The following is a 12,734-nucleotide window of genomic DNA, read 5'->3' on the forward strand; positions in this document are numbered from 1 at the left end:
TTTGGAGCTCTTCGTCAAATGATGTGGGCTGTATCGTGTTTTCCAACAGACAAACTGACTCAGAATTTTATGCTGATCATGAATATATATACTTTATAGGGTCTACGACGAATATTTAGGTGTCTACGACACCTCTTTCAAGGTGGAGGGTATAAAACCGCAGTTTTGCCGAGTCAAACTTTTTGTAGACGGTACCATCAAGGAAATACCCTTCACAAATATGGTAAAGGGAGTAATGGGAGCACAGGAAACCCTTAATTTGACCTTTTTATTTTGCAACAGGAAGTGGAAATCACTCTATCTTCCGAACGAAATGAAGTAGATTGATAAAATTTTACTCAAATGCATATTATGTCTGCAGGACTTTTTGGTACTGAAAATGGGCCAAGTAGGTCCACGTTTTCGTATAGGTCCCATATAATGGTACCTTCCTTTATTCGATATTTTGGAGATTTTAACGACATTATTCATCGGAATTATTTCAAATTTAGTATTTGAAATTCGTAATGGGTGCTACAGCCCATGACAGAAAATTGTCTGTGCAGGTCCACGTCTTCGTATAGCCTCCATATAACGGTACCTCCCGATATTCGATATTTTGATGATTTTAGCGACATTATTCACCGAAATTTTATCAAATATAAGGGTACTCTCCTATATTCGGTATTTTGATGACTTTAGCTGCATTATTCACCGAATTTTTTATTCAAGTCTCGCATTTGAGTGTTGTAATGGTTCATGACAATAGTTACCACATCGTCGTATAGACCCTTATACAATGGCTACATTCGGTATTTTTAAAATTTAACAAAATTTTTAAGGGTTTTTTTTTTGAAAAACCGAACCGAACCAACCGAACTTACTGCTTTTTTATTTTTTTTTTTATACCCTACACCACAAGGTGGTCAGGGTATTATGTCTTTGTGCATTTGTTTGTAACAGGCAGAAGGAAACGAGATAGACCCATAGTTCCTTTTGATGATCTGCATAGAATCACATTCTGAGTCGATTTATGCATGTCCGTCCGTCTGTCCATGTATTTTTGTAAACAAAGTACAGGTCGCATTTATTGCCCGATCCAGATGAAATTTTGCACAGACCATTTGTTTGTCCCAAGGACGAACCCTATTGAAATTGGAAATAATCGGTCAAAATTTAGATATAGCTCCCATATATATCTTCGTCCGATTTGCCTTTTATTGTGCACCAAACGTTTTTTAGCAGCCCGAATTGTATGAAATTTTGCATATACACCCGAATTAGGTCTGAAAATATGTATGCCAAACTTGATCGAAATCGGTTCAGATATAGCTATAGCTCCCATATATATTGTTCATCCGATTTGTTATTTTTGTCCACCGCCGCCGTAATAAAACAACAATATTTGGGGAAATATATCAAATGCTGCTCAGAAATACATTTGCTAAATTTTATCGAGATCGGTTCAGATTTGGATATAGCTCCCATATATAACTTCGTCCGATTTACCTTTTATTGCGCACCAAACGTCTAATATTTGTTCAAATGGGATGGAATTTGGCACTTACGACCGAATTGGGTCTAGAAGCTAGTATGTCAAATTTGGCGAAGATCGGTTCAGATATAGCTATAGCTCCCATATATATTGTTCATCCGATTTGTCATATTTGTTACCCACAGCCGTAGTATGCACTGTGTAACAATGATATTCAAGGAAATATATCAAATACAGCTCAGAAATATATTTGCCAAATTTTATCGAGATCGGTTCAGATTTGGATATAGCTCCCATATATATCTTTATCCGATTTCAAATTAATTGTGCAGCAAATGGGCAATACAATTCCGAATTTAAAATATACAAATGCTTAGGCATATTTAGTCCTTTGAACTTTAAGTTATAATTATAATCATAGCGTGTATGATTGAATTCTCCCATAAAAACTTTTATTGTTATGTGGTGTAGGGTATCATAAAGTCGGCCCCGCCCAACTTTAAGACTTTCTTTACTGGTTTAATTATTTTATTGTGCAATAAATATATATCATAATATCATTTTTTTCATTTCACATTTTAAAACTTCAATTGAACTCCCTTGAATAGTGTCAGGTCATCATAGCTCTTTATCATATATAAAAATGGTCGATCGACATCAAACAGTTTTGGCTCTTCTTCGAACATGGGCATACAGCAACCAACCATGAATGTAGCTGAAATAAAAAGGAATTAAAAATATAGATTTTTAAATATTTACATTTTGAAAACACCTTGAATTTGTTTTGTCGAAAAAGTAATACATTTCTGAAGCATGAATAAATTAAAGTCATAGTGGAAAAAAACATTTATTATGTTTTTCTTATAAATTAAATAAATTTTTCCATAGCTCAATGTTTGGTGATTCATGTATGTTATTTACACATATGACAAAAACATTTCTCAGGAATACAGAAGAATAACTCGGGAATATAGAATTGAATAATATGTTTTATTTGTATATATTGTATGATATAGCATTGCGACGGAATTGAAATCAAGTTTAAGAAATCGAAATTTAAACATACACCATTCAACCATAAATGTTATACAAGTGATTTATTAAAATTATATGTGTTTGTCAAAACATTTCTAATTCAATGCTATGACCTCTACAGCGGGCCTAATTTATTATTTGCTTAGATATTTTTTTTTTTAAATAATTCACAACTCAATAGTACCTTAAAACTGTTTTTGTTGCCCTTTAAATAAAATTACATCGTCTGAACTCTTAATCATATATAAGAAAGGACGGTCCACTGTGAATATCATAGGAGGTTCCTCGAACATGACCATTGAACATCTCATCATTAGCATTGCTAAAAGAGAAAAATATGTTCAAAAATTCATTTTACTTTAATCTAAATATAGACGAACGACACAAATGTGGACAATAGATTGGAATTTGAGATAAATGTAAGAAAATGGACAAATGTTGGAATGAATTTTTATATACAGAGTGAGATGAAAAAACCGCAACCAATTTCAGACTGCTGTCATTTAAAGTCGCTAATCCGACTCCTGTTAAAATAATTTTAGTGATTGCTTATTATATTGTTTACAAACTTACAAAAGCATTTTGGTGAGCATTTTCCAGAAAAAAAGTTTTTCGTGACGGAATTCAAGCGTGATAGTGTGATTTCTTTCGTTAGATCACTCCAGCATTTAAATGTAAATAAATCTTTTGTGTCTCGTACCATCGCTCGTTACCGTGGTACTGGTTGCGTAGCCCGACGTCAAGGAAGTGGACAGAAGAAAACAACAACATCAGCAGAAATGGTTCGAACAGTAAAGAAGCGACTTGATCAAAACCCGCGTCACGGTGCCCGAAAAATGGCTCTTGAGCTGAACATATCGCAATATTCCATTCGGCAAATATTGAAAAATTAGATCGGGATGAAGATATTTAAATTCGAAAAAGTGCAAGAACTTACACCGCAGCAGAAAGAAAATAGACTCAATAGATCTAAAGAGTTGCTTCGCTTGGCCGAAAGTGGTGAACTGCCAAATTTGGATTTTTCCGATGAGTAAACAAACAAAATGATCGTGTTTTTGCTTGCCAAAGGGGTCAGCTTAAAATGTTCGGTTAACCACCAGAACACAAGCGCCAGCCATAGTGATGGTGTGGGCCGCTATAACAGTCGATGGTCGCTCTCCGCTCGTATTAAGGGGTATATTAAAGCATTGGGCATGCAAACATTTTGGCCGCAGACCTTAGACATTCCAACAGGACTCAGCACATCGCACTCAGCACGTGCCACTCAAGAATGGTTACAAAATGAGATTCCTCGCTTCATTTCCAGCGGACAAAGACCACCAAAATTTCCGGATACCATTTGGGTAGCGTGTGACAGTTTCATTGGCCGTTTGAAGGTCATAATTCGTGCCAAAGGTGACCAATTCGAACAAATCTAAAATTATTCTAAAATTTGATGCTATTTTCGACATTTTTTGCTTTCATTCAATAAAATTTGAAAAAATTTAAAAGTTATGACATTTGACTTTTCTACAGTTTTTTTTTTGCACTTCCTTGACGATGGTAAGAGACACAAAAGATTTATACACATTTTAATGCTGGAGTGCTCTAACCATGACCTCTTGTTGTTTTTCAGCCAAATATAAAGAAATCACTCTATCACGCTTGAATTCCATCACGAATAACATTTTTCCTGGAAAATTCTCACCAAAATGCTTTTGTACGCATGTAAACAATATAATGAGCTGTCACTGGAATAATTTTAACAGCTGTCGGACGAGTGGCTTCGAAATGACAGCAGTCTGAAATTGGTTCCTGTTTTTTCATCTCACCCTGTATAGTGAAATTTGGGAAAGAATACATGATGCTTTGTAGAAGCTTTAACCCTAAAAAAGCTTTAACCCTAAAAAAAAAACCCTTGATTCGAAAATTTCAAAAAATGTGGAAAAGAGGGGAATTTGCGTACAAATACGTGTCTCCTATTTTATACCTTCCACCATACATAGTATGGAGGGTGTATTAAGTTCGACAATCATTTCAGCTAAAAGCTAAAGTTTTGCAGATATCAGTCATATGCCTTGGAGCAGGTCAAGTTCGAAAATGGGCTATATCGTATAGCCCCCCCCCGATATTCGGTATTTGGATGATTTCAGCCACATTTTCCAACGGGATTGTCAGAAAATCTACACAAGATCTTTTTTCTGAGTATTTTACTCTCCGGAAGATAATTGTTCATATAGGTCGTATAGCCATCCTACAACGCTACCCTCGATATTCGGTATTTTGATGATTGTAGCCAAATTTTTCAATAAAATTGTCTGAAAATTCGCATAAGCATTTTCTTCTGAGAACTCCATCCCCTGGAAGATTAAGATATCGTTTATCCCCAATATAACGGCACCTCCCTATATTCGGTATTTTGATGATTTTAGCAAACTTTTTTCAATGGAATTGTCTAAAAATCCATACTAGAAGTTCTTTCCAAGCACATTACTCCCTGGAACAGAAATATCTATATAGGCTCAAGTATCGTGTGGCCCACATATGTTAATGATTTCGGATACATTATTCACGGATTTTTTTTCAATTTTCGTATTTCAATATTGTAATGGCTTATGAAAAAAATTGCCTATGGAGGTCCACGTCTTCGTATAGACCCCAATATAACGACTAATTTTTTTTTAAGATTTTAACAGAATTTTTTTAAAGATTTTAACAGAATTTTTGGCGAATGTTATTTTTTTGAAAATTTCCATATTTGTTCCAAATGTTGGAGGGTATTCAAATATTCGGCCCGGCTGAACTTACTGCTTTTTTACTTGTTTATGTCTACTTTCATAATCTCCTGCATTTTCCCTGTAATTATTTTTTGTGTTACACAGTGTAATCAAATCAGGCAATGTCATTCATTCCTTTTAGAATACAAATATTCAAAAGTATTAATTAAAACATATTTATTTATTTATTTATTTATTATTATTATTATTATGGAAATATATACTATTTTTTATGGTTATTACAGCTAAAATATCTATTTATATGAACTTTGGAAATTTTCAATTATTTTTGGAAAGACTATTATCTATTTTTATAAAGGCATTATTGAATGTATTTTGTGGCACTGATCATCCCATGTATCTGGCAAAGAACCAGGCTACTCGGTTTGTACTTCTGATTACATAAATAAAACGATGATTGGCATTGAAACGTTTCGGCCGTGAAAAACTTACAGAGCCTGCTCTAATACCTACAAAATAAAATAAATAATAATTAGATATATGATCGGCAAGCGTATTAAAACTATACGAACCCAATGTTCATTCCAACTTTTGTACGGACATGCATTAACTCCCCAGACGCAAACGCTTGCAATTTCAATGAAGGACAAAACAATGTTAATATTAAGTTTCCCAAAATTTTCAAAACAATGAATTTTCACAAATAATTTTCAAATAAAATACTTATATTAAAAGAATTTTTTTTTATTAAAACTTGTGTAAATATGTATAAAAAAAACTGAATATAATTTAGAAATTTTCAATTTTGCCAACAAATAAGCTATTATAATCCTTGTTATTTTTCACAACATAATAGAAGGGGCGATCGACGTAAAATTCTTTTGGTAAATCAAAGGATATGAAGGCACATTCCAGCACAATTTCCACAGCTGCAGGACGAGAGAAAAGTAATGGCAAAATTATTTAAGAAATTTTTGGAAATTTGAAAACGTACTGACTAAAGGAGTTTAAAAAGCGACAAATAAATGGGACGGCTACATTTGCACACAACTAGTATTAAAAAAAAAAAAAATTGCTACTTTTTTATTTTAAACCCTGATTAGTTCATTTTTTCCCAAGGCAGTAAAACAAATGTATAGGTTTGCAGATATTAAATATTAATTAATTTATTAGTTTTTTTTAATTTTAAATTCTAATGATATAAAAAATCATAAAAATCTATATAGGGCGCCGTTTTATATTAGAACGCTTTCATATCTCCCTCGAATAATGTTACCAAATTCTTGTCTACGATTTTATAGAAAAATGGATGATCCACGTTAAAAATCATAGGCGGATCCACTATCCTAGGAGCCATTCGATTCATCACAATTCCGGCTGGAAAACATATACAAAAAATAGAGGACTCTTGAAAAGACGCACAATGAACACACATAAGATGAAGATATTGCCAAGGAGCTTAGAATGTCAGACAGAAAACAAATGGACGCATTAGTGACGTTTATTATCTTGAGAAAAGAGTAGTTTTTTGAATATTAAATTCGTTAACAACACATCAAAGTGTTAAAACAAGTAAATAACATTAGGTTCGGCCAATTAAGTGTGTGGAACCATTACATGGTAACATGAAAAAACTGCAGCCAATTTCAGACTGCTGTCATTTCTAAGCCACACATTCGACAGCTGTTGTAATTATTCCAGTGACACCTCATTATATTGTTTACAAACGTACAAAAGGATTTTGGTGAGAATTTTTCAGAAAAGAAGTTATTCGTGATGGAATTCAAGCGTGATAGAGTGATTTCTTTATATTTTGATGGAAAACCTCAAGTGGCTATCGTTAGAGCACTCCAGCGTTTAAAGGTGAATAAATCTTTTGTGTTTCGTACCATCACTCGTTACCGTGATACCGGTAATGTAGCCCGAACTCAAGGAAGTGGACGGAAGAAAACAGCAACATCAGCAGAAATGGTTCGAAAAGTAAAGAAGCCCGCGTGGCTGAAAAATGGCTCGTGAGCTGAACATATCGTAATATTCCATTCGACAAATATTGAAAAATGAGCTCGGGGTAAAGCCATTGAAATTCCAAAAAGTGCAAGAACTTACACCACAACAGGAAAAAAAATAGACTCAAAAGAGCTAAAGAGTTGCTTCGCTTGGCCGAAAGTGGTGAACTGTCGAATTTGGTTTTCTCCAATGAGAAAACATTCGTTGTCCAGCAGCAAAATGATCGTGTTTACTTGCCTAAAAGGTCAGCTGAAAATGTGCACCTGCGGTTGGTGGGGGCCGCCATAACAGCCGATGGTCGCTCTCCGCTCGTATTAATCGACCGTGGCATCAGAAAAGATGCCTTGGGCCATACACATACACAAATCCAAGCTTATTCTAAAATTTGGTGCTATTTCCGACATTTGTTGCTTTCATTCGATAAAATTATAAAAAAAAAAATGTAAAAATTATGGCGTTTGACTTTGTTGCAGTTTTTTTATCTCACTCCGTATAATTAGTATTAAGCGGAGTGATGGAGATAAACTTTGGTATTGGGTGAAGAAATAGGGCTAACATCCCGATATTTTATATAGATGTCACCGCTGTTGTCTGTGGTTAAGATATGGAGGTGGTTTTGTAAATGTGTACTACAATTGTTCGAACAGTACTAGTGGCATTCAATTGGGTCTTGGGTAAGGGATAGTGCTGGAATCCTCAAATTTAATATTGAGGTCTCTGTTGGTATCTGGAATTTAGATTTGACGTTGGTTTTAAAATGCGTCCCATATTTATACTAACAGCACTCAATGGTTGTACATTTAGAATTTGGTGAACGGATAGAGCGGAAATTCAGAAATTTGTTGGTATCTCGGATTTACTAAAAAAATAGTTCCGAAACTGTGGAATTTTATATTCCGAGAACTGCTGATGTCTAGGATTGAAATATGGAATAATTACTAAAATTATACGAAAAGTACTACATGTTTTTTTAAATTTGGCATTGGGTGTATATGTAGAGCTTGAATCCCGAAATTTGAAATTGGTTCTTTGTTGGTATCTGGTGGTAGTTTTGCAAATAATTATTCGAAAAGTACTAAATGTTACTAATTATGGATCACTGTTGGTGTCTAGGGTGGAGAGATGTAGATTCTTTTGGATTTATGTACTAAATGTTGCTAAATTTGGTATTGGGTGAAGTTATAGAGCTGAAGTTCTGAAATTTTATATTGAGATCACTGTTGGTTTCTAGAGTCGTTGAAATAATTTTTAACGGAATAATTGGATGTGCGTCCATTGTGCAATGATTTTACTAATATCCACCTCGTAAACTTAAAAATGAACAATTTTGGCTAATTTTGGTGTAAACATTTTCCTTTTCCTATTATTCTTTCAGAAAAATGAAAAACTCGATTAATAAATAAACCCTTGAAAGTCTGAAAATTTAGTACGATGTATAAAGTTTTTTTAAACAATATTGTCAAACTGAACAAATTTTACATTTTGAGTACTGAAAAAGCCTAACATGAATTGTTGGAACGAATCATAAATGTTCAGGTGGATTTTTCGCTGTTGAAGTATCTGGTACTTGCTAGTACCATTTGCCCCGATTGAAAAAAAATCTAAAACATCTTAGATAGCTTAAATCGGTACCTACCGTAAAATATAGATCGATTTCTATTAAAATTTCTATATAAAATATTTCAATCGGGGGTTCTATATTATTGTGTCTTAATTTTTTTTAACAAATTAATAAATTAAAAAAAAAAAAAATTTCAAATAAAAAAATCGGTTAAAATTAAGAATGCAGAATATAGGGAGTCCCGTTGTATTGGGATCCACACGAAACCGTGAATTTGCATAGACAATTTTTGTCATAGACATTATAGTATTAAAATACAAAACTTGAAACTATTCCGGGGAATAATGTAGCCAAAAACACCAAAATACCGAATATAGGGACAAACACACATTTAAGTAAAATTGTATCAACGGACGGACGGACATCGCTAAATCGAAATAGAATTTCCTTCTGATGAAGAATATATATAGCTGGTGTGGTCTAAAATGTATATTTCGGGGTGTTACAAACGGAATGGCAAACTTAATATACCCCCATACTATGGTGGAGGGTATTAAAAATAGCATTGATAAGATACATGAACATGATTGGATTATGAATGAAAAGGAGCCTCTGGCCTGGCAAATAGCAAATGTTTTTTAATGTATTTAATTACATTATACATCATCTTACATGCTATTAAACCACACATTTATGTCCCTCAAAGTATTTGACATCCGAGTTCGATTTGAAAATGTAATAGAAACTATGTTCGACTTCAAAATTTACAATTATTTCATTCTCCCATTTGCAATATTTACGCTTTATTAGGAGACCTGTAATGAGAATAGCGTTAAAAATAAATTAAAAATAAAAAAACATTTTTTCAAAATTTCTGGGCTGAGTTGGGACGCAAATGTATTGCAAATTATTAGTTATTTGGGCAATGGTTATATTGAAGCTTTGCTTGGAATCTGAAAAATTTGACAGTTACAAACGAAGCCATAACAAACCAGTAAAGAAAGTCCTGAAGTCGGGCGGGGCCGACTTTATGATACCCTACACCACTTTGCTAATTTAGTAGAGCTCCACATAACAATTAAAAGATTTGATGGGAGAATTTAATCATTCACGCTATGATTATAATTGTAATTTAAAGTTCAAAGGACTAAATATGCCGAAACATTTGAATCTTTTAAATTCGGACTTGTATTGCCCATTTGGTGCAAAATTAATTTGAAATCAGATAAAGATATACATATCTGAACCGATCTCGATAAAATTTGACAAAGATATTTCTGAGCTGTACTTGATATATTTCCCTGAATATCGTTGTTACGGAGTGCATATTATGGCTATGGGTAACAAATACAACAAATCGGATGAACAATATATATGGGAGCTATAGCTATATCTGAACCGATCTTCACCAAATTTGTCATACTAGCTAGACTCAATTCGGTCGTAAGTGCCAAATTTCATCCCATTTGGGCAAATATTAGACGTTTGGTGTACAATAAAATGTAAATCGGACGAAGTTATATATGGAAGCTATATCCAAATCTGAACCGATCTCGATAAAATTTAGCAAAGGTGTTTCTGAGCTGCATTTGATATATTTCCCCAAAATATTGTTGTTACAGAGTGCATATTACGGGTGCGGAGGACAAAAATAACAAATCGGATGAACAATATATATGGGAGCTATAGCTATATCTGAACCGATTTCGATCAAATTTGGAATACATATTTTCAGGCCTAGTTTGGTTGTATGTGCAAAATTCAATACATATTCTGACCAGTTTTCTAAGGCTTCAAGATTGATTTTTTAACTCAATAACCCGAAGATGCAAAAAAATTATATTTCGAGCCGACAACCCTATAAAATCTATTTGAATTTTCCGTAAAGCATTGATATGTATGTACACGAAATACAGTACCACTAAAATATTGAAACAATTTTCGTACATTTTTCGATGATGCTTTATTTGAAGAAATAATAGTTGATATCTCTATAGGTTATCTACATATTTTCCTTCAAAGAACTTAATTCCCTGGGAGTTTTGTACAACATAGCGGAAGGAATGGTCAACTTGGAAAATTTGTATAATTTCTCCAATTTTGTCACCTTTGATCTTCTTTGCTATTCTTGCTGAAAATATACAAGGAAGTGGAAACAACAATAGGACAAACATTTACACTGGAGGCAATTTCCCAGCATTTAAATCCTCATGCAAATTAGAAGCCATGGCATAAAGCTATTACAAAACGAAGCACTTTTACACAGAAGGCCTCAGGATTATGAATGAGAAAGCAGCTGTCATACACGTAGCTATAGAAAATATTTATTTTTTCTCAATACTGAAAAGATATAAATTTGAAAAACAGTAGTTTTTTTCGAGTTTTTGGATCTATAGTTTGGATCTATATATAAGAAATATCTTTTTCTATTCCTCAAAAATAGAAAAATATATATGTTAAAGGATAAGGTGTTGCCGAAGAATAGAAATTTCACAAGAAGTTTACTCTCCACTCTTTTTTTTTTGTGGGAGCGCTTCATAGGAGCAACTGTTTTCAAAATAGAGTAAAAGTGAAATGGAGGGAAAACGTTATTTTTTATGCTGAGTTGTATGTTCGTATGTATGTTTGGTAGGAAACGGTTTTTGATGTGGAGGCGGACTGTTGGGGTCGTATACAAGCCGACAGAGAACAAAAAAATAACAGAGCCGGGTAGAATCTGATCAATTTCCAGAGAATTCTGGTGCAACTCGATACTTCTAGTTACTTAGAAATATAACGTCTTCCCGATTTCTATTTTTCCCCCACATTTCGGAGCTCTGTCATAAACAAACACAAACAAATATTGCAAAATTTTATCTAAATAGGGTTAAATCTAATTTTTTTGTACCCTCGACCATAGTATGGTTGGTATATTAAGTTTGTCATTCCGTTTGTAACACCTCGAAATATACATTTTAGACCTCACAAAGTGCAAGTATTCTTGATCGGCATAACATTTTAAAATTCTTTAGCGATGTCCCTCCGTCTGTCTGTCTGTCCATCTTTCACTCTAGCTTCCGAACGAATTGAAGTAGGTTAATCAAATTTTACTGAAATGGGTGTTTGGACTGCAGGACTTTTGGTATTGAAAATCGGTTACATAGGTCCACGTTTAGGTATAGTCCCCACATAACTGCACCTCCCTATATTCGGTATTTGATGATTTTAGCGGCATTATACACCGAATTGTTTCAAATTTCGTATTTGAATTTTGTGATAGGTACTACAGAAAATTGTCTTTGCAGGTTCGAAAATTTGGTGGAGGGTTTTTATTGTTTGTTTTTACAAGAGCGATGTTTATTTTTTGTGGAGAAAAATTGGACACATGTCTGGGCATATATTTTTTGTCATTTTTTTAATAACAAATAATTAATAGATTAGCCACGCTATCTCAACCAGCACTGTTCTTTTTTTTCTTCAAGCTATTTTTAAGGATATATTTTCCTTAACATAAATATGTATTAGCATTCATTTAATGATTTATTTAGTTTCTCAATTACAATAATGTATATGTAGCTTTAGCATTTTTCCTAAATGGCAACTGTCGCTTTGGGAATTTTGTAGCTTCCCATAAACAATTTAATTTCCTCTTTGTTTTTCAGGTAATAGTTAAATCCATGATTCGCAATGAAATTCTTCGGATGAATTCGACCCATCGAAGATTTTAGACGTGAAATTAGGATAGCTAAAGAAAATGAAGACATTTTTAAATTATCGCATTAAGTACTAAAATTTTGTGGAGAATTAAGTTAACATGGCAAACATATATAACACATACATACTTATGTTGAAGAAAAAAATCATAGTTTCCAAATTTCGAAAATTCTTATGGATCTTTTATTTTAGATTCGTTTCAACATTTCGTATTAGGTATTTTTCAGCCCTCAAAAAATACAACTTG

The 12,734-nt window shown here is 33.3% G+C and overlaps 1 protein-coding gene across 6 annotated transcripts in view; it reads right to left on the bottom strand.

Moving 5' to 3' along the window:
* Positions 1 to 1,992: 1,992 nt before the first annotated feature.
* LOC131803929 (antichymotrypsin-2-like) overlaps positions 1,993 to 12,734 on the bottom strand; it is a 45,032-nt gene continuing 34,290 nt past the window's right edge. Inside the window, exons 4-5 of one of the 6 annotated variants that reach the window (XM_059125876.1) lie at positions 2,694 to 2,831; positions 1,993 to 2,189 (exon numbers count right to left, since the gene is read on the bottom strand). In XM_059125876.1, the coding sequence (XP_058981859.1) occupies positions 2,695 to 2,831 (137 nt within the window). In that variant the 3' untranslated portion in view covers positions 1,993 to 2,189; position 2,694. Of the gene's footprint in view, positions 2,190 to 2,693; positions 2,832 to 5,488; positions 5,736 to 5,949; positions 6,156 to 6,419; positions 6,604 to 12,339; positions 12,519 to 12,734 lie in introns of those variants that run through there. The other 5 variants (XM_059125877.1, XM_059125879.1, XM_059125875.1 and 2 more) reach the window with 5 other exon arrangements.

Source organism: Musca domestica, unplaced genomic scaffold, assembly GCF_030504385.1.
Source record: "Musca domestica strain aabys unplaced genomic scaffold, Musca_domestica.polishedcontigs.V.1.1 35, whole genome shotgun sequence".
NCBI classification, from domain to species: Eukaryota; Metazoa; Arthropoda; class Insecta; order Diptera; family Muscidae; genus Musca; species Musca domestica.